Raw genomic sequence first — 23215 nt, 5'->3', positions numbered from 1 at the left:
TAGTTTTTTTTGGCGCCAAATGGAATTTCAGCTTTGAAAATTTACATTGAACCGATCTCGAATGTTGACAGATGGCAAATTTACCAACGTTGAAAATGATCTCTTCATTTCACAAAACTCGAATCAATATACAATTGTTTTTTCGTCAATGCATATCCAATATACCATGGCGTGGTTTTCCTAGTAATACTTCCATCAATATTTGCATAATAGGAAGATCCTTCAATTAATTCCTGTTGCATATTTGAGAAGGTGACAAGACCTCTTTGAGCAACTTTGACACTTCCAAATGAAACTCCTGAAGAAATGCAAATTCCAATCCATTTGTATCCACCTTGCCAATTCGCTAATTCTGTCGATAGTATGAAATACTTATTGTCCTTTGAATGTTGTTCTTGTTGTGGATGTTCACTCATCGCCAATCCATTTCTTTTGGTGGGTGACAAATTCGACGAGCTCAATGTTGTAAACAAGACTCCAAATTTGCTAATAGAGCTAATATCATACTGAATGGTTTGTGACGAAAAGGAGAGATGTTTGAATGGTGTCGAACACACTGGATATTCATCATGAGAGAGCGTTCGTTGTGTGGGTGTGGTACATTTGATCGTATAAAACGATCGTAGTTCTGACAAAGTTTGAAATGGTTCTGATGAAGATCTTGTCTGAATGGTAGTCATACTTTTCATTTCCTCCAAATATTCATATGTCAAAAAAACATCATATTCTCTAACACCTGACTCGAACACATTTTTCGTGGAATGCACAAGCCAAGTATTAGTGACACGTCCAGGAATCACAGTTGAAAAACTCGTTCCCGTGACAATATCAAAATTATTCTTCAGATTATTGAATATAATTTGGCCATACAGCATGGACACGGAACCATCATGATCGTTCAAACATGAAAAAATAAATTTTCCTCCCAATATACTTCTAACTTGAATATCAAGATCAGGTCGATATCCATTCGATAATTCAGAAAATTGATATCCCTTTCGGCATGTTGGAATGGGTTGTGTCGATTCCATTTCAATTCCATTCAATAAAATGGCCATCGACTCGGTAGCAATAAGTGAGAAGGTTTGTAATGAGTCATTCTTGTCATCATTACTCAACTTGAGATGTTTCTGTAATTTCATAGAATTGCTGGTCGATTCTGTTTCCATGTGAAGAGTGGTTATATCGACTGAATAACATGAAATTCCTTGTAAGGTGAGTTGTGAAATTTCCACTTCATGAGAATGATTGGATGATGATGTTGTAATATGAAATGAAAGAGTTGTCTCTGGTACATCCATTAAATAATATCGACAGGTATGATCATCAAATCGATGTGAAACAATTCCAACTTGTTTTTTTTGAGAATCATTTCCAAGAATAATGGCCATCGAAGAACTTGCCAAAATTCGTTCATGACTCCACACTTCCGCATTCAAAGAAGGTAATGTATAATTATAAATTAAAATTGGATCCAATACAAAGGAATGTGATGTTTGACTTTCGACATGTCCAATCAATACATAGAGACATAATTCATTCGTTTCCGAATTTTTCACATGAAGCATGGTGACTGTTTGTTGCATCTCAGCAGTCACCACATGATGAATGCAATGAATAAATACTTGATCGATCAAAGTTGGAATAAATTTCATATTTGTGAAATTGTAATTGGATTGAACATGTTGTTTACCTCCATTGAGAATCCAACTCGATAAGATCACGCGTTTCGTTTCCATATCATATTCTGGTCTCACTACAAGAATGGAATCAAAATTTGGATAAAACGAAACCGTTCGAAATTGACCTGTCCATGATTGAGAATAATTCGTTTGAACGCTCGAATATGAAAATCCCATTCCAAATCCCTGATACACATGTCCATTACCATCAATCGAAACAGCAGAAAATGGAATAATTCCATTCGAAGAATCTACAGAATTTGCTCCTCCAACTTGAAATTCATGAATATCATGATTCACATAAATGGGTGACAAGACATAGGCCAACACACAACTCAATAAACATAAAAACACCATATTCAAAATAAAGACCATAATGTTGAATACCAAATTACAGCTTAATTTGAATTGAGTGCGTGTCATTCGTAATTGATTCATTTCCATTTCTACTTGATCAAGTAAGGGTTGAACCTCATCCATGTTGTGAAATTTCATATTCGAAAAGGTTTCGTAATGTTGCGAATCAACACCTTCTCGATTTTTCGATTTGGATTCTGCCACAGTGGAAAATTCATGTGATGCTGTGGCCACAGATGAATTTCTATTTGGTTGATGATGATGACTGTTTGTAGGATGGATATTCGAAGAAGAAGAAGATGTTTTTCTCGTCGTCGTCGTCGATCCGGATCGAGAAGATTTTTTCTTTCTTCCAGTCGATGATGATGAATGATTAATCGATGATGGATTGAGTAATGATGGAGTCGCAGTCGTAGTAGTAGTGGAGGATGAACTGGCATTACTACTCACTGAATCACTCCGGGAACGACCTGTTCTTGGAGAGGGAGGTGACAAGGACATTTGGATCGTTGTTGTTGTAATTGGAAAAGTAGTGCTGATGCGAGAGAAGGCTTCTGCTGTGGTGGTGGTAGGGGAGAGATTAATGTAGTAATTGGCTTGATTGCGTTTTTTCTTTTTGATTTTTTCGTTGGATGGCATTTGACTGATGGAGTGGAAGGAGGCAAGTCTTATTGAAAGGCCTTTTCGTTCATAAAATGTAAAACAGATGGTGTGAATGGATGAAGAGTAAGATGGTGTGAATTTTATTGTATGCAGCAAATCGATGAAAAAGGTTTCTCCATCGCAATTGGTGTGGAATTTGCCTTCTTGTGTGTGTGAAATTGGAATCGAAAACGAAACGTGGGAACTTGGGGTTGCTCTCTCACTTCCACGAAGAGCATCGATTCGAGGGAGACATGGCTCCATTGCAAATTTCCTTTTAGTCATTCACTTGATCTTCAGAGATTGGGTTATTGATAAATGCAGAATCATCCAATTCAATGATGGACCAGAAATCTTTCAAAAGTTCCATCACACGAGGAATTTTGGGAAGCTTTTTGGCATTCAATCGCATTAAATCGTGTGCTACTGCAACGTTTTTGACAGCATAATCTGAATCGTGTGAATCTACAATTGGGAATTTACAGTATCGTTGTGAAAAGTGTGTCAAGATGGTTCGATAGGCGTTCATCTTTTCACCAACTTGAATGGCCTCAAATGAGCACGAATGTTTCTTGGTGATGGCATCTTGGAGAAGTGATGCTTCAAAGGTTGACTCATGAATAAGCACTGTACAGTCTTTACCAGCGTCTATGAGTCTTTGGCAAGGTCTTGTATCTCCTGAAAATACTACTTTCCATCCTTTATGATGAGTCACAACAATACCATGCGCCTCACTACATGTGTGGTCTACTGGTACGTTCACCATTGATTTTAAGCCAAGAGGAGCAAAGACACGATCAATCAATATCTGATCTGGACTGTACGTATCTGGAGTGATATTTTTCATTGGCACAAAATCAAAGGCAAACTTGGTGTCGCTGGAACAACAAATATATTCTGAGAGAGCAACCTTGATACGATTTTGAGCAACTATTACAACCTTGTCGTTGGTTAATTCAGAACGTTCTTCTAAAAAGTGGGCCAACCCCAAGTGATGGTCAGCGTGCAAGTGAGAAATCCAAATACATTTGAGATTTTTCAAAATGGTTTCTGCCTTTTCTTTTCCACACGCTCTGTAAATTTGGGACAATGTTCCTTCACCACAGTCAAACAAAATTGCTCCCCTATCGAACAAATTCAATAAAATTCCAGTCACTATGTGTGAATAAAAGATATGAACATTTTTGAAATATTTAGAAATGATGAACATTTGGTTTGAGCTTGACAAAAAAAATAACTTACCATTTCTGTACTTGGATGGAATGGAAGAGCCAGTTCCCAAGAAAATAATTTCAAACTCTTCATCGCTGCAACGCTTTAAAATATTGGCTTGTGGGTGAGCTGATGTCTGATCTAGGTCACTCTCCTTGGCAACTTTTTCCTTATATTCGGTCAAATGTTTGGCAATGGTTGGGTAAGTTTGATAAAATGTTTTCTCAACTGTTTCTGGATCAATTTTGTGAATATATGAGACTTTGCTGTTGTCCAAACCTCTATATCGAACAGGAATAAGATTATACCTCGTCAAGCTCTCTCCATATGATACTTTCGAGTTTGGATGTTGTTCAATGACTTGAGCTCTATTCGAGTCAGAGTCATTCTTGTAATTAGGTGTTAAACATTGCGTAAACAATTCCTTATCCACTAAACTGAATTCGGTGATATTGGTGCACGAGGAAACAAATGATGAGGCATCCTTTGTTGAGTCTTCATTAACAATAACGTGATCACATTCCTTGTTGAATTTGTCCATGAATTCTCGATATTCAGGAGTTGTGAGAATACGATGAGGAACGCAGTGTATCACTGATACTACAGAGCTCATGTACTTTTCAAAGTGTTTGTTTGACAACAAGCTTGGCAAGTAATGCTCATTGGGGCAATTAATTATCAATACTTCAGAGCCAGGTGTTATAGGACTAATGATATCTTCAGGTTTGATTGTGTGCCCATTCACTTGGATGGTTTCACCTTTGACAAGTCTTCCTCGATCTACTCCAACAATGCCTAGTTGTTTGGCCTTTTCTGCATCGAATTTACCTGCAACATCTGCAGTCTTGCACAAAAAGCACAAGCAATAGTCAGCCATTGTTGGATACATGTGTTTGAGCATTTCTTTGAGAGTATCTGTTTGTGTAATCTCAAATTCTCCCACTGGTTGAATATTCAAGCGATTTTTGAAGCTATAATAACATGCATCGCTCTCCTTCTTTTGCTTCTTTTTCATGGGTGACAAGTCTACATTGTGAGAATGGCTGCTGCTGCTGCTTGATGAATTTTTGTTGTTGTTGTGGTCATGGTTCTTGCCTGAGAAGAGAAATTCCCAAGATAATTGTCCAACATTACTTGACGTGCGTCGTCGATAGCCTCCATCAGAATTTCGTAAAACAAATGGTGCTCCAAAATCACAGTGTTGTAAATGTGAATGATAATCTCCTCTTGAAGCACGGTCACTTTTTAAAAGTAATCCTCTCACTGTAAGATTTTCATCACTATGCAAAATGTAGTCTTGATCGAGTTGATGTTCCATCATTTGGTTCAACAAAATTCTGAAATTCGTCGAAGTTTTCACAAATGGTCTCAATGATGTTAAATAATGCCACAAATTTGGAGGCCCATACAAGTGAATTTTGTTGGTAGGTTGTAATTCGGAGGCAGTAATAATTGCTCCCGGTAAACCTCCCAAATAAGTTGGGGAAATGTGTGGAATGAAAATATGATCCAATCCAGAGAATATACGCACTCCGCATTCAGTACAGAAACGATTTAAATTTTCCGAGCAATTGAATAGATATCTGTGTATGTTATAGTTATATTACATTGTTAATAATGGATAATGCCATGCAATATACATGTATTATCATCATCATATTGTCGTTATGGATTGGCAATAATACAGAATTAGTGCAAAAATTAAAAAAAAGATTTGAATTTTTCAAATTCGTATCATCCACATACCTCTTTCCATTGGTAAAGAATGATATCGTTGTCTCCCCTTCATTATTGGGAACAAGTAAAATCTCGTAAAAGGTGTGCATGTTTTTTGCAACAAGGCTTTGAGAAAAGTATCGTCGGCAATGAGAATACGAGGAAGAAAATGATGTAAAGAGAGACGAGTTGCTATGAATGATGAGAACAGAGGAATTGTGGTGGTGCGTGTTTGAGAATGATGAACAAGGGAAGAGGTCAGTGATACTGGTGCCAGTGCTCGTGTTCACTATTTTTTGTTGTTGGCTGTTGTTGGTGTTCGGCTGAAATTTTGAAATGAACGATTTCTGAGTTTGAAGCTGTTGTTGAAGGTCAAATGGATTGTTTTGGCTACCGGGTATGATTTGCGAATGATTTTCCAGTAGTGATTGATTGTAATATTTGTGTTGTTGTTGTTTTAATTCCGATGATGAATGAAAAACGAATGGTAATTGTTGGCTCGGATAACTTTTGCAGCTACTGAAACGAAAAGGTTTCCGAGTATTTACAAATTTCATCATTTTTTTCTTGTCATGCTTCTTTCAATTTGACCTTTTATCAATCGATAACACTTTGCCAATGTGGATTTCATGTGTTGTTCGTGGATTTAAGGCTGATCAAAGTCATTATGATCATCAAACAAGTCGTCATTCTGGTTCTCATTACTATGATCATTATTGAAAGAATCCTCATCGTCTCCATCATCATTCAAATGCCCAAGATCATGCTTCTCGTCGTGTTGTTGTGGTGATTTTGATTTGTTGTTAGATTTGACCAATTGTTGTGGAGTTTTACCAACATGTTTTTGTGTGATGGCCTTGGATGAAATCATGGATACCAGAGGTACGTCATCTTCCTCGCTGTCATCACCATTGCTGAAAGAGGTTGGAGGTGCACTTTTTCGTTTCGTTGCTTGATTTCGAGTCGCACCATTCGAGACTTGTTGAGTGGATGCTTGTTTTGTGGTGGACGGTAGGGATGCATCCTTGGTCTTGCTCTTCTTTGCAGAGAGTACAGGAGTGTTGTTTGAATTCTTTAGTAACAATAAGGTGTCTTCAGGCAATAAATCTCCAGTCTCAGATAAATCAATATCATCACTAGCTTTTGAGCTGCTTGTGGTAGCTCGTATCATTTGGCTTGATTTTGGTATAGGAGTTGCTGAGAGGTCATCCGAAGTTATTAAGGGTCGATTAGTGTTCAAAGGAGTGGATGGAGTGCAAAGAGGAGGACTCGAAGAAATCATTGGTTCATGCTGCTCAATGTCACCGAATGGTGGAAAACGTTGGTGGATTGATTCTCCTGAGTTGTTATTTTCATGATGTTTTTCGTCGTCGTCACTATAAACCAAGTTGTGACTCTTGGCATTATCAGTTTTTTTGGCCGCATAAATATCGTCATGCTTTTCATTTGTCTCTTCATCTACCTTATTGAAGCTGTCACCGCTTAGATCCATTTCATGATCGTTCTTCCTGTAATCATCATTGGCAGACTTCTTAAGCTCTCCATCAGTATTTGTAATAGTCGTCCTTGATTTACTCATTCCATCTGAGGGCGTCGTACGATGGTTGTCATCACCTTCTGTAGTTGTTGTTGGCTTGTTATGATTAGTCGTTAGGTCAGTGACACGCTCATTATTTTTCAATTTACACATTGAAGCTTCTGTTGTGGTTTGTTTGAGGTCGCTTGGTTTTTCGAGATTTGTCGTCATCTTGGTTGCAATGCCATATTTCAGGGCAACATCTTGAATAGAAGCAGTGAGATCAAACAAATCTTCTGCTTGTAAATTGTCTATTTGCATGATAAAACTACGCTTGGAGTGAGGTGTAGTCTTTTGTTGCGACAACCTGGATAAATCTAGTCCATTCAATATCAATCCTAGTCTCTTGATGAGTATTTTCTGAAAATGTGAAACAAATTCTCTTTCCTTAATGAGTGTCGTTTTCATATTATGAGAAGATTGACGGGTCGTGGTGTTGTTGGAAGAGCCAGCACCCTCTAGAGCCACACAATATCGAACCAATTGAGATATGAGGAAGTGATTGGTTTCGGAAAAGTTTGAAAGTAACTTGTTGAATTCGGTCAATCTCTCCATTATGCTCTCAATTTCATGGGTAATCTCTATAATTTGTCTGTACAATTGTTTTGCCATGCATTTGACGAGGGCAATACAAGGGGATATATAAACATTAGCAGTCGGTGTTGGATACATTCTTAGGGTGGAGGAAGTGATGGGATTTCCTGAATTTTCTTGCACTGTTGAAACCGTAATATACAATCTAGACATGAGATTAAGCAGAGCCATCCACAATATTTTCAATCTATGAGTTTGTAAATTACATGAAATGATGGTTTTCACCTCTTCCGATCTCAGGAAGCGTCCAATGACGTTCATAGGAATATTAAAACTCTCACATATCGAGTCCAAAGAAAAGTAGGAAACAAGTGCACAAGGAGGTTGTTCCATAGTTGAATTTTTGTGATGATCCAAGTGAGCTTGTTCTTCTTGATTGTTGTTGTTCGGAGCGATATTATTGCTAACAGTATTCAACCCATTTCGGATGGCCACATGAGAAGCCTCATTGATAATGCGCCCATCATGCTCGTTGCGATTGTACCACCCGGAGCCATGTTTTCCATTGTGCTGTTCATGAAGTAAATGTCCCGTTTTTTCGTTGAAAATTCTCTTCCGTTTTGTTTTATTCGGGACGGGAAGTGGAAAATGATTTGACTGTGATGATGGTTGCAGCATTTTTTTTTTGTTCTTGCATGGCCTAGAAGTGTTAAGAGGACAACATTCTTGATCTTCTTCAAATATTCCACAACTTTACTGAACCCATGAGCTGCTTCATTTCGCTGCTCATGAGCAAAATTTCTCAACAAAAGTTACATGAAATATAAAGATATCCAAAACTGAATCAATCCCGATTTGTGCCTAAATAGGCTCCATAATAACAATGTTCCATTCTTTCTTGATACAGTTCATCACAATATTCCAAAACAAAACCATTGCATTTGAGTGCTTCCATTACAAGTTCCCTATCATGTTGTAATTCTTCAGCGGCAAACCACAAAGCATATCCATTTTGCTTCACTGCTTCTAACATTATTTCCTTGTCATTTCCAAACCTTTTGACATCATATCCAAAAACTCCCAAACAGTTATGTTTGATGGCTTGTAATAAAAACACCTTGTCGTGTTCAAATTTTCTTGGTGCAAAACGAAGAACGTTTTTGCATCCAAGCTTGATGGCCTCCAACAAGAATTGCTTGTCACGTAAAAGTTTCTTAGAAGCGTGTTTTAAAGTTTCCGAATCTTTTTTGATGGCTTCGAAAACAACTTCTTGATCATTTTTCAGTACGTCATCAGCGTGATATAAGGCGAATCCATTTTGCCTGACAGCAGTCAACACTATCTCTTTATCATTCTTTAGCTGTTCTGATGCGCATTGGAGAGCATAACCGTCATGTCTCACAGCAACATCTTTGTCGTTCCTTACATCTTCTGGTGCGCAACTAAGGGAAAGTGGATCTTGATTAATAGCAGCCAGCACAATTTCTTTGTCTCGCTTCAAGTGATCGGAAATGAACCTCAATGCATAACCATTATGGTTGACAGCTGCAAGTGCAATTTCTTTGTCACTCCTCAATACTTCAGAAGCAAAAAATATGGAATTACCATTTCTGACTGCATGTAAAACAAACTCTCGATCGTTTCTGAGTTCGTTGGATGCAAATTGGAGAAAAAAGTCAAAATCTTGAACAAGTTTGATCATGACTTCTTTCTTTGAATAATACAAGGAATCCAACGATTCAAATTCTGGATATATTAATTTGAGAGCTTTCAATAAGAAATCATGATCTTTGAGAAAAAAGTCCGTTGCCTCTCGAAGCGCATCCTTATTCTGTTTGATTGCTTCCAATACAATTTCCTGGTCATGTTTGGAATCTATGTTCAAATGAATGAAACGTAATGCCAAGCCATTAATTTTCATTGCAGATTTAACCATTTCTCTGTCTTTCCTTTGCTCTGTGGAAGCCCTGCCCATCGCTTCAGGGCAATATGGAAGTACTTCCAAAATAAATTTCCATCCATATCTACAAAAAATTGAAAAAGTAAATTCCAATGCGTATTCATTTTGCTTGATAGCTTCCAATACAACTTGTTTGTCATTGCGAACATGATCGCTTACAAATTGTATCTCCATACCGTTGTGCTGAACCGCTTGCAACACAAAATTTCGATCTCCTTGAAGGCTGGGTGAATATTGCAATCCATAACCATACTTTTTAATATGATTCAAGACAAATTCTTTGTCATGGATAAATTCCACTGGAAAGAAATCTTTATATTTCAATTCCCGATTCAAAACCCATTTCTTTTTCCCCATTTGTTGTCGTGAGAATTTCGTTTTCAATAATAATTCCAATCTCCGAATAGAGTCATCGTCATGATTTAAACCATTCTGATTGATTTCATCACGACAAGAAGTAGTTGAAAAATCAACCATCATCATTCTCACATTTTCATGTGTTCGAACCAGTATGACTGATGAATCATCCTCATGTTGCGAATGTAATTTTTGTTTCTTCGTTTCTTCCGTGATCTTACCAAAGTGCAAATGGGACTGATCACGTTTCGACATTTTTTCCACGTACAGGTATTAAAAAAAGACTACGCAAGAACGTATGTTCCAAGGAGGACTGGAATTGTGGTACCCATTGTTACGCCTAAGAAAAATCCCGCTTTCTCGTGGCTGGAGTTGATCGCCTGTGATTTTTTCAATCTTGGATATTTATTATTATTATTTAAACAAACGAAGTTAAAGCGACACAAAAACAAAACAATTTTATTTACATGTTTGCCTCATTGATTTAATAAGGTCATCTTGTAATGAAATTCTATCGTTGAGAGTTTTGTTTTGAATGATAAGCTCTAATAAGAGCTTCTTTTCTGGTGATCCTTCTGCCAAGTCAAAAATACTTTGACCAGAGTTAGTTTTAGCATAAAGATCTGCATTATGTTGCGCTAAATATTGAACAATTTGAAAATGATTATACTTGGTTGCATGATAAACAGCAGATTGGCCTTCATGGTCCTGCAGATGAACATTTGCTCCTCGTTCCACTAAAAATTTCACACTCTTCATACTTCCATACGCTGAAGAAAGAATTAGGGGTGAGCTATGATTATTCATTTGAATATCGAGTTGATCGGGATGCTTTTGAAGAATGTACTCGGCAATTTCAACATGACCATAACTGCAAGCGAAATGAATGGGTAAATACTTTTCATCACGACACTGGTAGAGCGAGCATGAAAATTCTTCACAAAGCATTTTGAAAATATCCAATCTCCCAAAACATGCACAAAAACTTAATAGTCCAACACCATTTTCATTCTCAATGGTGTTGAGATCTAATTGAACTCCCTGTAAAAACATTCGTATGAGTGCCTTGTCGTCCTCTAATGACACGAGTTTGTAAAGGAAGTCAATGTAATCTTTTTTGTGATGAGTCCATAACATGTCTCGCATCATGTTCATGACATTAAACTTTCCATACAAGTAAGCCAATAAAAATCCATTGCGATTTGAATTGAATTGAACATCGTGATGTTGGCGAGAGAGATGAGGAACTGTGAATGCCTTTTTGATGTCCTCGATCGACATGGTTATGAGCTGAAAACAGTGTTCACAGGTCGCACGCAACTTGTCACAATTTCCGTCCTTGACTTGTTGTTGGAATTGAACAATGAATTGAGGTGAAAGCTGGGAAATATGTAGTGGCATATCTAGATTATTGTTGTTATCTACTGGTGTGTAAGGTTGTGCACACGTGTTTGTTTGAGGTGGAGATTGAGACGAATAGTAAGAAGTAACAGTTGAGGAATTAGATTGCGCATTGCGTGGTTGTTGATGCTGCATCGTACTTGCCACTACTCTCATTGGTGAATTTGTGGATGACTCAACATGATTTACCATGGATCCATTAGATTGAGCAGTAGGGGATGAATGAAATTGCACTGGAACTGGATTAAAATTTCGTTGTGTTTCTCCGTCACCATCCGACGTCGAGGATGAAGTGGATGACGAAGAAGAAATTGGTCGACCATTTGGAGACAATTGTTGAGTTTCCATTGGCTGTCTCTGATCCACATGGTGATGATTCACATGTCCATTCATACCCATAGCAGCACTACCATTGCTTAAGGAATGATGATTGTGTACCGCATTGGTGGCAGCAATACTTGCTGTCGTGGTAGTCGAGAGGGGTGCATAGGCAGGAGATGTACCACTCGTTTTTGGAATTTTCATTTTGGTCTTTTTCTGAGCTTCCACACATTCCAATCCAAGCTTGACACATCGATGACATGGTTTTTGGTCTTGACATGCAGTATGAGCTTTTCTACAATTTTCACAGGCAGCCTTGGCTTGATTTCTCCTTCGTTTTTTGGCTTGTTCGGCCATGTCTTGTGAATTTTGTTGAACTCCATTTCCCAATGAAAAGGGTGGATTCGAAAAGGAAGAAGAATTCATGGTGGTTGGAGTCAAATGATTTCCATTGTTATGGATGTTGTTGGAACCTAACCCTGTTACACTCGTTGGTGTAGTGTTGGCATGACTACCATGGCTTGAGGTTGGAGTAACAACGACTGGCAAGAGTAGTGAGCTACTCGTAGAGTTCATCGTATTTGTAGCAACAGCAGCAGTTCGGACAGGTCTCGGCAGATACGCTTGGGTTTCTTTTTCTTCCGTATGTTGGTGATCACCAACGAATTCTGTTGTGGTCGACGTCTGAGGGTGATGATGATTCTTATTTAGTACTGGAGGAGGAGGAAGATGCAATCCGTTCGGTGTGGGTTGTTGTGGATGATTGAATGGTTGGAATTGAGTTTCCTGATTCATTCCGTTCATCTGAGAATGAACAACAGCAGCATGCTTTTGATTCCAAAGAATGGGAGGATCCGAAAGGGGTTGCTGTTGTTCATTCCTCATCATGATGTTCCGTTCGTGCAAAAGTATGGAAGAAGAAGACTCGCCCAACGTCGGTTGGTCCGTCGTGTTGATTTGTGTGGGCTGACTCGGCCTTCGGTTTCGCTTTTCAAGAATTTTGGCAGGCAGGCTGACTTCGGTCTGCATGGTTAAAACCGTGGTTGCTTCCGAAAGAAAAAAATAGATAGGGAATGGTTGGAACGCGTTTTTTTTTTAAAGTTTCCGGTGTGTCCTCCGACATCCAACTCCGTTTCCGATCTAATAGTTGAAAAATTCTGAGTTGTATGGGGACGGGAGGAGGAGCAATGGTTGTTGAGTATTGAAAAGACCCTTCTTTCGATTCATGACTTTTGTGTCGAAATCTGAAACAATGTCTTTTGCCACATGTCAAATCCATTACAAAAAAAAATGACGAGAAAAGAATCATTGACAACTCGACATTTGAAACGATTGTCTTCATCAAACAACTCGGACGCCACCATGAGCTCAATACCCGATGAAATGATCTTTTGTATTTTAGAAAATTGCCGAATTTTCGACATTCTCACATCCTTTCAATATGTCAATAAGCAATTTTATGAACAATGCAAAATTTATATTGCACAAGTCCAACGACGTTATGTATTATTCGGATCATATCGCTATGATTTACAAAAACATGAATTGAAATTCATTCCGCATATAATTTTTCCAAAATTGCAATCAATTCTTTCAAACATGTTGACCGAACACGCACAAGAACAACATTTATCAACAACCAATTCTTTTGATCCTCCGACCACAGCTCATCCTAATACATCTCAAATCCATGATCACTCTCATGCCAAATATTTCATCCCTTCTCATACCATGAATTTATTGGTTCATTTCACAACTTTATCCAAACATTGGCGAAAAGGAATGAATAATTTCAAATATCATTCCATACACATGCCATATGATTCCTTGTTTGCCTATCCCTTGTTATTTTCTGGAAACTCTAAACTTTCCAAAGGATTGTTTCATCATTCTCCTCCACTCCAAGACGAGTTCAAAATTATTTGTGTGGATTTGGAAACATTTTCATGTGTACGATGGAGTTTGGATTTGGAACCGTATTTTCCATGGGAACCAATACCATTGCAAGTTCGACAGACGTTTCAAAATCACAAACAATTGATTATTGTTGAGAAGAGTGGATACGACCGTTGTCATGGCATTAAGGAAAAGCACGGGACATGTCGATTTTATTTACAATGTGACACTCGATGAAATGAATATTCCAACAAGTGACAAGATATCGGATATGAATGTGTCAACCATGAATCAGAGTCAACAGCAGCAACAGCAACAACAACATCATTCCGTTCAATTTAAATGGAAACGAAAGAGTGGTAATGGTGGACATTCTCTCGTTCAGCAACAGTCAGCAATCACAACAACAATGAATTCTGTTCAAGAATCCAATTCAACAAAGAATACGACTCATTCAAAAAAGAGAACCTTTGATTGTGCTGTATTAACCTCGAATCACATCATTCTTTCCGTGTATGGTATTGAATCATCCTCCACTTCGACCTTAATTTCCATTCACTTGACCAATTTCAAAATTCAAACTTTGGCTAAATGGAATCGATTAACAACTACTTTCAATTTGACCATTACAGATCTCGAAAATGAATATTCACAACGACAAGTGAATCCTCCAAATAGACTCTTCTTTGACGTGAGACCACAAGGTTCTCATGTGCATTTTACATGTTGTCATCTTGAAGAGAGAGAACTTGTTGTTGCAGAAGAACGTGATCACATCATCTCTACTTCCAATCATCATTCTCAAAATTTATTGGACTTGGAACAATCATGTTTTGAATATACAGTCCCTGTCATGGTTGGAACGAGAAATTTACAAGTCGATTTCACATGTTTGGGTTCTGAATATTGGCTCATGTCTGGAACTGAAAAACAAAAGCTACGAACCGAGTTGGTACATTTGAAAAGCGGTCAGAAAATTGAAAATTCTACAAATCCATTGGCCATGTATATGGTTGAAAAGGATGCCAAGTTGGTAGGATTACTCAGTGTGGAAATTTATGAAAATCATGAAATGAGTTTCTGTCCATTAATCCAAAATGAAATTGGATCATCATCACATGATTCGCCACAGAATGAACATGGGCTCATTCCACAACAGGTTGAAACATCAACCACTGCTGTCATTGGAATTCCAATTTGGCGCACAAAAATTGACGACTTGTCCAAATTTTCATACCAACCCAATGTTCAAAACATTCTACTACAAGATCGACTCTATGTGGTCGTGAGTGGAGGACATGGAATTTTCCTCTATTGCCTTAATATTCAAAATGGAAATTTAATATGGAAACAATGCTTGATTGAAAGTACTGCCACTTCTCACTTTTCACATTTTGATGTTTCCTGCACACTGAAACGACAAGTTTGTACCAACACAAAAGGATCATCGATTTGTATTGTTGGAACGTTGGAAGAAGTGGCATATTTCTTGATGGAGTTCGATGCGGAGAGTGGAGAGTCTCGGAGTTTGGAACGGAAGGAATACTTACATGGATGGTCGAATCATGAAAATCTCGTGGAACAAACACAACAAGCGTTGACCAGGCTAAAGATTCAAAATGATGACCATTCGGAGGATGATGGAATGACAACTACTCATTCTTCACTCCTTCAACACAAGAAGTGTGTCATTTGCTAACAATGAAAAACTTCAACTTGTGAACTTGCCACTTGTCACTTCTTGAAAGATGAGAATTTGACAAACTAAAAAATGTCTGGCTGGTGGTCCAAGCTTAGCTTCCTTGGCTCTAGTCGTTTGCCAGATCTCGTGTCCACCACTTTTGATTCAACATCATCATCATCAACAAGTACTAATTGTTCATCCACTAGTGGTCCAATAACAACAACAACAACCACAACTACTCCTATTACAACCACCACTATTATTAATAATAATTATAATAATAATAATACTACACCGCAGAACAATACGTTTCAACCCTCGTTGCTTGTTCAAAACTCTGGTCAAAATCCAACAACCACCAATGTTTCCATGGCCATTGATGACGAAGAATATGAACATTCTACAGTCATATATAAACCACCTCTATTGAACGAAAAGATCAAAGAGGAGAAGATGCCCAAGTACGAACAGTCAACATTTATCGAAATGGAAAAGAACAATCTGTATTACCAAAACAAAGCACCATGTCCTTACAATGATAAAGAACTCATAGATACACCTACCTGCTCTCTTGATGAGTATTCAAATGAACAATTGAATTTGGAAGAAATTGAACGAATTGGAATAATCAAACAGAAAAATACTGGAATCGCAAATAATTCCAATAACCTAGAAAACATCTATGCTCAAAACAATGTCATTCCAGGACGATTGATGTATTGTGTGTTTGGTAAATATTTATTGCAACAGAGACCACAAAAACGAAGAAATCCATCAACACGTGCATTTATGTCACTTCGATTAGTAATTTCTGTCACAGGTAAGTATGTGAGTGATTGAAGAATGAAATACTCAAGAAAGTGACAGATTTCGGATTGCATTTGAGTGTTTTATTGGGTCCATTCAAATTGGATTGGTATCCACATTCAATGGCGTTGGTTACAACGGTGAACGAAGGAGCAAAATACGGAAATGCATTTGCAATTATTGGTGATCATTTTTTTGATTCAAAAGAACGTATCAAACAGGCGTTATTCATTGTTGCTAATGTCATCTGTCAATACAATGGAACAAAATGGTATAATAGCGAGAGCTGTAATAGCATTCATTTTGTGAATGATGTTTTTTCCAACTTGGGACTTGTTTCACCACTGAACAATCATCACTTTGTACCATATTTTACAAATAATTTTGGAATGCAAAAAATGTATTACTATTCATCCAAACTGTTTGACATGATCGCGCAAGTGGAAAAAAGAGAAGATGAATTTTCAGATTTTTATAACTTGGAGTGGCTTGTATTCAAGGATCGTGGTGAGCTCAACCAATTTGCATGGTTTTTAGATTCATTGAAATATTTTCAAACCATGGAAGGAGTTAAAGATTATGCTCTCTTGAAGGCGTATGATAGAGCTTTTTATTTGAATGACTGTAAAGAGGGCCCGACGAATGATGATTCAACAAGAGAGATCCAATTTTTCTTCACGACCAGTGGTCAATCTGATGATCATAGTATTGCCAAAATTGAATTCAATATTCAAGACATGACCTTTGACAAACCAAATCGAAACTAGTTCACTTTTTGTATGTTGAATATTTAGTTGACATGTTGACGAGCATGCATTCTAGTCTTGATCAATACATTCAATTATTACCTCTCTCAATACCTCCTATTTGTACGTTCTTGATTGAAGACAATTAGACATCCTTGTAAAACTATATTACAAAAATCACAGAATTCAGTTGACCTGGTCCAAACCATATCAATTATCGGTCTTTTCACATTTTCAAAACTCCGCCAACTTGAAGTTGTTGTTATGCTAAAAGTTTTCATCCTTACGCAAATTTCATCGTCGTTCGAGAATCGTTCAATTCCAGCAAACAAAAAACAAAAAAATTCATGTCCACCAACACAACATCACATAATAACTTCCATCCATTTCATCCAATTTAGAGTTGTCTACGACGATGAGCACGTCGTCGTCCATGCCGACAGTCAATATTGAAATGAAACACATTGAGAATCCTTCTAATCAAGAAAATCACACGACTGTAACACTAGTTCAACAACAACACCAACAACAACAACAACGAACAGTTCCGAGTGTCTTGTTGGAATGGCACGAGTTGACCTATGTCGTGAAAGTAAGACCCGCATTGCCTGCTTCAAAATTGACCACACCTCGAGAACGATTTGCGTTCGCTCTGAAGAATGTCTTTCGGAAGGAACAGAAAGTGATTTTGCATGCCATGAGTGGTTATGTCAAGCCTGGAAGTGTCTTGGCGATTATGGGACCGAGTGGAGCTGTAAGTAACAATGTTGTCGAGTTGAGATTTATTATTCATTTCACTGTTGTTCTTGTATTCTCTCGATCTAATAATCCCAAAACAAAATTAATAATACTTTTCAATACTTTACAAAAATTTGAACAACAAAAAAAAAATATTTACAACACCCTCAATATACAACTCCCTCAAATTCCAATTCCATATCATTTACATCATACGATAGGGCAAAACCTCCTTGTTGAACATTCTCTCTCAACGAGTCAAACCCACCTCGGGTTCTCTCCTCGCCAACAAAACCAAAGCTGGCAAAGCCTTCCGATCCATCAGTGCCTTTGTCCAACAAGATGATGTCCTTTTGCCCAATCTCACAGTCCGAGAGACTCTCCGATATGCAGCTCTCCTTCGTTTGGATTCCTCTCTTCCGAATTCATCCAAGATGGAACGCGTGGATGTAATCATGCAAGAATTGGGTCTCTCCAAAGTTGCAGATACGATTGTGGGTCTTCCTGGTCTCTCGAAAGGAATATCCGGAGGTGAACGCAAACGATTATGTATTGCTATTGAATTATTAACAGAGCCGAGTGTGTTGTTTTTGGATGAGCCTACGACTGGATTGGATGCAAAAACTAGTTTGAATGTTATTCAATTGATTAATCGTTTGGCACAACATGGAAGGAGCGTCGTTCTCACTATTCATCAACCTCGCAGTGACATTTTTCAATTATTTGATCGTTTACTATTGTTAGCCCGTGGTAAAATTGCCTATTTTGGAGATGCTCACAAAGCCATTCCTTATTTTGAAAAAATTGGATACACGTGTCCTGAAGAATTTAATCCAGCTGATTTTGTCATGGACATGGTCACTGAAAATCCATCGTTAGCTTCAGAAAATTCTGAAAGGGGAAGAAGGTTTAAAGTCGAACAAGATGAACGTATTGAACGAATCTTGGCACATTATACTGATTCTGAATTGAAAAAGGAAAATTCTCAACAAGGTTTGGAAAAGAGTCATGCCTTGCAAGATTCTTTGGGAGTTGAACTTGTCACTCTCAAGAAATCTTCCAAGTACAACTCGAATTGGTTTTATCAATTTTTCGTCGTTCTCATGAGAGCTTTCCTTAATACCATTCGAAATAAGGGAGTGAATATGGCTCGTTTTTCTCAACAAGTTTCCACTGCTTTCCTGCTCGGCTTGATTTATTTGAGATTGAATAATTCACAGACTGGAGTTCAAGACCGGTTAGGTCTATTGTTTTTTGCGACGAGTAACTTGTTTTTTGGAAGTCTCTCGTCATCATTGAATATTTTGTTACAGGACAAACCTGTCTTGCTGCGAGAACGTGGAGCGAAAATGTATCGAGTGAGTAGCTTTTATTTGGCTCGAGTGGTGGCAGATATTCCCGGAGCAGTGTTTTATCCCATCTTGTTTGGATCGGTGATTTATTGGTGGTTGGGATTGAATGCTGCAGTGGAGAGGTTTTTTATGTTTATTTTGATTATTGTAGTGATGAGCTTAACAGGACAAGCATTGGGATGTGCCATTGCTAGTTTTGCACCAAATCCAGGGGTGGCATTTGCCATCATGCCTGTAGTGGCAACAATTGTAAGTTGACAATGGTTCTCGAGTTTTCTCAAATACCTATGCTTAATGTGACGATCGACTTGGATTTTTCACACATAGCTCATGTTATTTGGTGGTTTTTATAAGAACTTGGCGACCATTCCAGTTTATTTCATATGGATTTACTGGACAAGTATTTTCCATTTTGTGTTCGAATCCTTTGTCATTAATGAATTTAAGGGCTTACAGTTGGAATGTGGCTCGTCCTCATTCTGCCCATTCCCTAACGGAGATGCAGTTTTAGAAAATTTGGAAATGGACACAGCCATGTCTGTCACTTGGATTAATTTAGGGTTGGGTCTCGCTCTCATTTTAGTGTATCATGTATTTGCTTACACTTGTTTGAGAGTGGTTGTGAAACCAAAAGGAGGATAATTGAATGTGTATCTGTATATTGTACCATGAAACCACTCGTATTTTATTGAGCCTTGATGGGTGTTTACAACCCGCCTCAATGAGGAAAAGGTGATGGCTTTCTAAATGTTTTCAAAGAATTTCTGTATTTTCGCAACCCATCAGCCACCTCCATCATACTTTGTGAATCCTTAATAAAACTCAAATACATCAATTGATTAGCAATGGCTTTCACTGAATAAACCCAATACATTCCCATCATTGGGTTAATGTACAATGTTGAATATTTCACTCGATCCTTAATTTCTGGTGGATGATAATTACCGTAATGACCCTCAATTGCAGCAATGATAGAACTTGACACGATTGATGCATTGTGTGGCATCTTTTTAAAAGCATAATCACATGCTTGTTTGAATAATACAAAACAATTCCATTCTTTCAGCACTGAAAAAGCTCCTTTGAATCCACCATCGTATTGTGAAATGATACTACTCGTGTTTTCAAAAAATAGGGAGGAATGTACACCATGAAAATGGTCCACACCAAATCCAATACAGGTCATGATTCTTTTGTCCATTGGAAGAACATTTTCAGAAATTGCATATACTCCTGCAATGCTCATACCTATATGGGAGGGATGGCATCGTTGGTGTGTGCCAATGAAATCAACCGTTTCACGCGTGAGACACCAAATGATTATATTTGTTGAGAATTTTAAATAAACAACCACTTACAATCTTCATGAGGAGATCCAAGTTGTTCCTCATTTCCTCTCATTAGTGAATCATTTCCACCATCGACCAATATCAACAAGTCAATGCCATGTCTTTGAATGATAATTTCGTAACCCTCAGTTATTCCCACCACTCCAGTACTTCTATCAAACGTATAAACGATTGGATTTTCATCAAAACTATTCTGCTTTAAAAATTCACACAAATACTTTTCAGGGAAATAGACCAAATCATGATTATTGGAGTCTGCATGAACGGCATAGAGAACTTTTTTCGAAGAATATGATGGAAGTAGGATACTCTCAGTCTTGTTATCCATCCCTATTGAAATTTGTTGAAATATTGAAAATTATAAATTCCAATTGTTGAAATTAATGATCAGATCATTCATGAATGTATGAATCCCATCTGGTCTGGGATTCGTACATTCATGAATTGGAAGTATTGATATACCCAAATCAAGAAAACACAACGACTGACTCTTGCTACCTACTACTCAAATCCGTAAATGCCAAATTTGCCAAATAAACATTCTTATTCATTGCTTTCAAATCAAAATACAACGGTAGTCCCGAATATACATCAAATCCTCCACCACATCCAGCGATCAAAATATTCTGACAATTACATGCTACTTGAATCAAACTGTTATTCATCTCACTACGGACACTTGCTGCTGTGGGAGAGAAGGATGATGAACTTGGTTCTCCATGGCCCACGTTGCCGCCACTACTACTGGAATCATCGGATGAAACGGGAGAGCCAAAAAATTTACTGATCATTTTTTTTTTTGGTTTTTCAAAAATGAACCAGAATTAAGGAGATGATTTGTGTTCATTTGCAGTTGTTTGTGTATTCTTGTGTGATTGAGGACGACAATTTCAAAAACCTTCTTGCTTCTACTTGAAAGAGTCTGTTTGTGGGATCATGGAAATGAATAAATTGTTGGTTAATAAATCTCTTCTCTCGTCAATGATTAGTTCAATTTTCTTCTCAATACATAAATCAAATAAACGAAAAATAAAAACACGGCCTGTAACACTACTACCAAGACAAACGAATTTTCTCTCTTATTACTTCTTTCATTGGGATTGGGTTGATAATTTTCAGACAGTAAATCATAGGAAAATTTTTGAAGAGTTTCTATAGCTTGTTCTCGTTCCATTTGACGTTGTTTTTGATCAATGAATGGAGACTGATCTTCAATTCGATACGTGGCTGGAAATGCTGGAGAGTTCAATAATTTCACAAATAATCTTGGATGTGTGAAAAGATAATTTAAATAACGAGGTTGAACTTGAATCATTTCTGCAAGTTCATCCATGTAGAGTGTGTAATCGACTTGAATGGTATGTCGTTTAGATTTGAGATATCGTTGTTCCATATTCTTTTTTTTCAATTCAATGTCTGTGTTCATTTCAGCTTCGGATGGCAAGTGACAGTCTCCACGGAATACACGAGTGGCAATTCTTGCTTGTAATTCTGAAATGGGCATGATTGCTCCCAATGGTTGAACTAGACCAATGAAGGCGATGGATTTATGTGAAGGATGGAACATGTACTTGTATAAATGAACTTGATTGTCCTCTCGTTGACACAATGACAAGTCCTCAGAAATTTCATTCAAATACGGGAATTCAATTTTGTAACCTGTACACAAAATCACAGTGTCAACGTTGTGAACAATGGTTCCATCTTCAAATTCAACTGAATGACCATCCTTTAAAAATTTCGAAACATTTCTTTGAACAGAAATTGCTCCAGTTCGAATCTTTCCAACAAGTTCACTATTAATCGTTGGATGAGAACTCAACAAGTGATGACGAGGTTGTAAATTTCTTGCCACTCCTTCAATATTTCCGTAAAATAATTTCATGGTACTTTCCATGACTAGTTGTAAAACAGCAGTTGGTAATAACCACAAATAACGAGGAACGTGATCCAATGGAGAACCAAAAAGAGATTCTCTTGGAATGATCCATGTTCCTGAACGAGTGGAGAGAATGACGCTTTTTGCAACGTTTTTGGCCAATTCTGTTGCAATATCTCCTCCACTGTTTCCAATTCCAATAACGAGAACATTCTTGTTGAGAAATTCTTCTTTGAATGGATCCTTGTAGGCGTGTGAATGCATGACATGACCTTTGAAATGTTCATTAAGACCTTCGAATTGAGGAATTTGAGGTTTGGAATGATGTCCAGTACAGGCCATCACAAAATCAAATTCTTCTACCTTTTCACATGGTGTATGGTCATCCTTGTTAACATGTTTCACACTCTTCACAAGATATTTCTCTCCTTTTTTAGTGATCGACACCACTCGAGTTTCCAAATGAATATATTTCCACAACGAGAAATGATCGGCATACATTTTAAAATACTCAATAATCTTGTAATGTGGTAAAAACGAAGGAAACTCATCCGGTATGGGAAAATCCGAAAAACTCATCATTTCCTTACTCGTATTGATCACTGTCGATTTATACACAGATGAAAATTCACTTTCTTGTTGTGAAAATTTCCACAAACCACCAATGTCATTGGTTGCTTCGTAACACACGGGTTCGAATAGAATTTTTGGTTTGAATGGATCGGAAGAGTTTGGATTCGTGTGGTTGTTATTGTTGTTATTATTGTTAGTTTGAAAATTATGTGGATAGGAAGGAACGGATTCTGGTTTGATTGTGAAATTGGATTCGAGAAGAGCCTTTATGGAGGAGAGACCACTGGAGCCAGCGCCAACGATACAGACACGTTTGATTTGGAAACCTTCAAAGGTTGTTGGATGAGTGAGTTGAGCCATTTTTTCGTAATTTTTGGATGGTCAAGTGCGATTGGCAAGTGACAGTTAAGCTTTGACCTCTTAGGAGGACAAC

The 23215-nt window shown here is 37.7% G+C and overlaps 11 protein-coding genes across 11 annotated transcripts; 4 read left to right on the top strand and 7 right to left on the bottom strand.

Moving 5' to 3' along the window:
- Positions 1-104: 104 nt before the first annotated feature.
- On the bottom strand, positions 105-2678 carry C9374_001498 (uncharacterized protein; the record flags this gene model as incomplete). Its single annotated transcript, XM_044690811.1, has 1 exon — positions 105-2678. One exon carries the CDS (start codon positions 2676-2678, stop codon positions 105-107), a length of 2574 nt encoding a protein of 857 aa, XP_044551158.1.
- A 280-nt stretch (positions 2679-2958) lies between these two features.
- C9374_001497 (uncharacterized protein) lies at positions 2959-5719 on the bottom strand (the record flags this gene model as incomplete). Its single annotated transcript, XM_044690810.1, has 3 exons — positions 2959-3836; positions 3924-5476; positions 5640-5719. 3 exons carry the CDS (start codon positions 5717-5719, stop codon positions 2959-2961), a joined length of 2511 nt encoding a protein of 836 aa, XP_044551157.1.
- Positions 5720-6255: 536 nt separating this feature from the next.
- C9374_001496 (uncharacterized protein) lies at positions 6256-8397 on the bottom strand (the record flags this gene model as incomplete). The annotated part of the gene is made up of 1 exon (XM_044690809.1): positions 6256-8397. The coding sequence occupies one exon, from the start codon at positions 8395-8397 to the stop codon at positions 6256-6258; it is 2142 nt and encodes a 713-aa protein (XP_044551156.1).
- Positions 8398-8563: 166 nt separating this feature from the next.
- C9374_001495 (uncharacterized protein) lies at positions 8564-10291 on the bottom strand (the record flags this gene model as incomplete). Its single annotated transcript, XM_044690808.1, has 1 exon — positions 8564-10291. The coding sequence occupies one exon, from the start codon at positions 10289-10291 to the stop codon at positions 8564-8566; it is 1728 nt and encodes a 575-aa protein (XP_044551155.1).
- Positions 10292-10495: 204 nt separating this feature from the next.
- Positions 10496-12646, bottom strand: C9374_001494 (uncharacterized protein; the record flags this gene model as incomplete). Its single annotated transcript, XM_044690807.1, has 1 exon — positions 10496-12646. The coding sequence occupies one exon, from the start codon at positions 12644-12646 to the stop codon at positions 10496-10498; it is 2151 nt and encodes a 716-aa protein (XP_044551154.1).
- Positions 12647-13048: 402 nt separating this feature from the next.
- On the top strand, positions 13049-13891 carry C9374_001493 (uncharacterized protein; the record flags this gene model as incomplete). Its single annotated transcript, XM_044690806.1, has 1 exon — positions 13049-13891. One exon carries the CDS (start codon positions 13049-13051, stop codon positions 13889-13891), a length of 843 nt encoding a protein of 280 aa, XP_044551153.1.
- A 34-nt stretch (positions 13892-13925) lies between these two features.
- On the top strand, positions 13926-15353 carry C9374_001492 (uncharacterized protein; the record flags this gene model as incomplete). The annotated part of the gene is made up of 1 exon (XM_044690805.1): positions 13926-15353. The coding sequence occupies one exon, from the start codon at positions 13926-13928 to the stop codon at positions 15351-15353; it is 1428 nt and encodes a 475-aa protein (XP_044551152.1).
- Positions 15354-15425: 72 nt separating this feature from the next.
- C9374_001491 (uncharacterized protein) lies at positions 15426-16912 on the top strand (the record flags this gene model as incomplete). The annotated part of the gene is made up of 2 exons (XM_044690804.1): positions 15426-16158; positions 16206-16912. The coding sequence occupies 2 exons, from the start codon at positions 15426-15428 to the stop codon at positions 16910-16912; spliced, it is 1440 nt and encodes a 479-aa protein (XP_044551151.1).
- Positions 16913-17306: 394 nt separating this feature from the next.
- On the top strand, positions 17307-19623 carry C9374_001490 (uncharacterized protein; the record flags this gene model as incomplete). Its single annotated transcript, XM_044690803.1, has 3 exons — positions 17307-17645; positions 17851-19230; positions 19309-19623. 3 exons carry the CDS (start codon positions 17307-17309, stop codon positions 19621-19623), a joined length of 2034 nt encoding a protein of 677 aa, XP_044551150.1.
- A 76-nt stretch (positions 19624-19699) lies between these two features.
- Positions 19700-21121, bottom strand: C9374_001489 (uncharacterized protein; the record flags this gene model as incomplete). Its single annotated transcript, XM_044690801.1, has 3 exons — positions 19700-20229; positions 20340-20660; positions 20833-21121. The coding sequence occupies 3 exons, from the start codon at positions 21119-21121 to the stop codon at positions 19700-19702; spliced, it is 1140 nt and encodes a 379-aa protein (XP_044551149.1).
- Positions 21122-21315: 194 nt separating this feature from the next.
- Positions 21316-23142, bottom strand: C9374_001488 (uncharacterized protein; the record flags this gene model as incomplete). The annotated part of the gene is made up of 1 exon (XM_044690800.1): positions 21316-23142. One exon carries the CDS (start codon positions 23140-23142, stop codon positions 21316-21318), a length of 1827 nt encoding a protein of 608 aa, XP_044551148.1.
- Between the last annotated feature and the right edge of the window lie 73 nt (positions 23143-23215).

The sequence above is a fragment of the Naegleria lovaniensis genome (assembly GCF_003324165.1).
Source record: "Naegleria lovaniensis strain ATCC 30569 chromosome Unknown tig014, whole genome shotgun sequence".
NCBI lineage: Eukaryota > Heterolobosea > Eutetramitea > Acrasida > Naegleriidae > Naegleria > Naegleria lovaniensis.
This window is presented reverse-complemented; position numbering and strand designations above follow the sequence as displayed.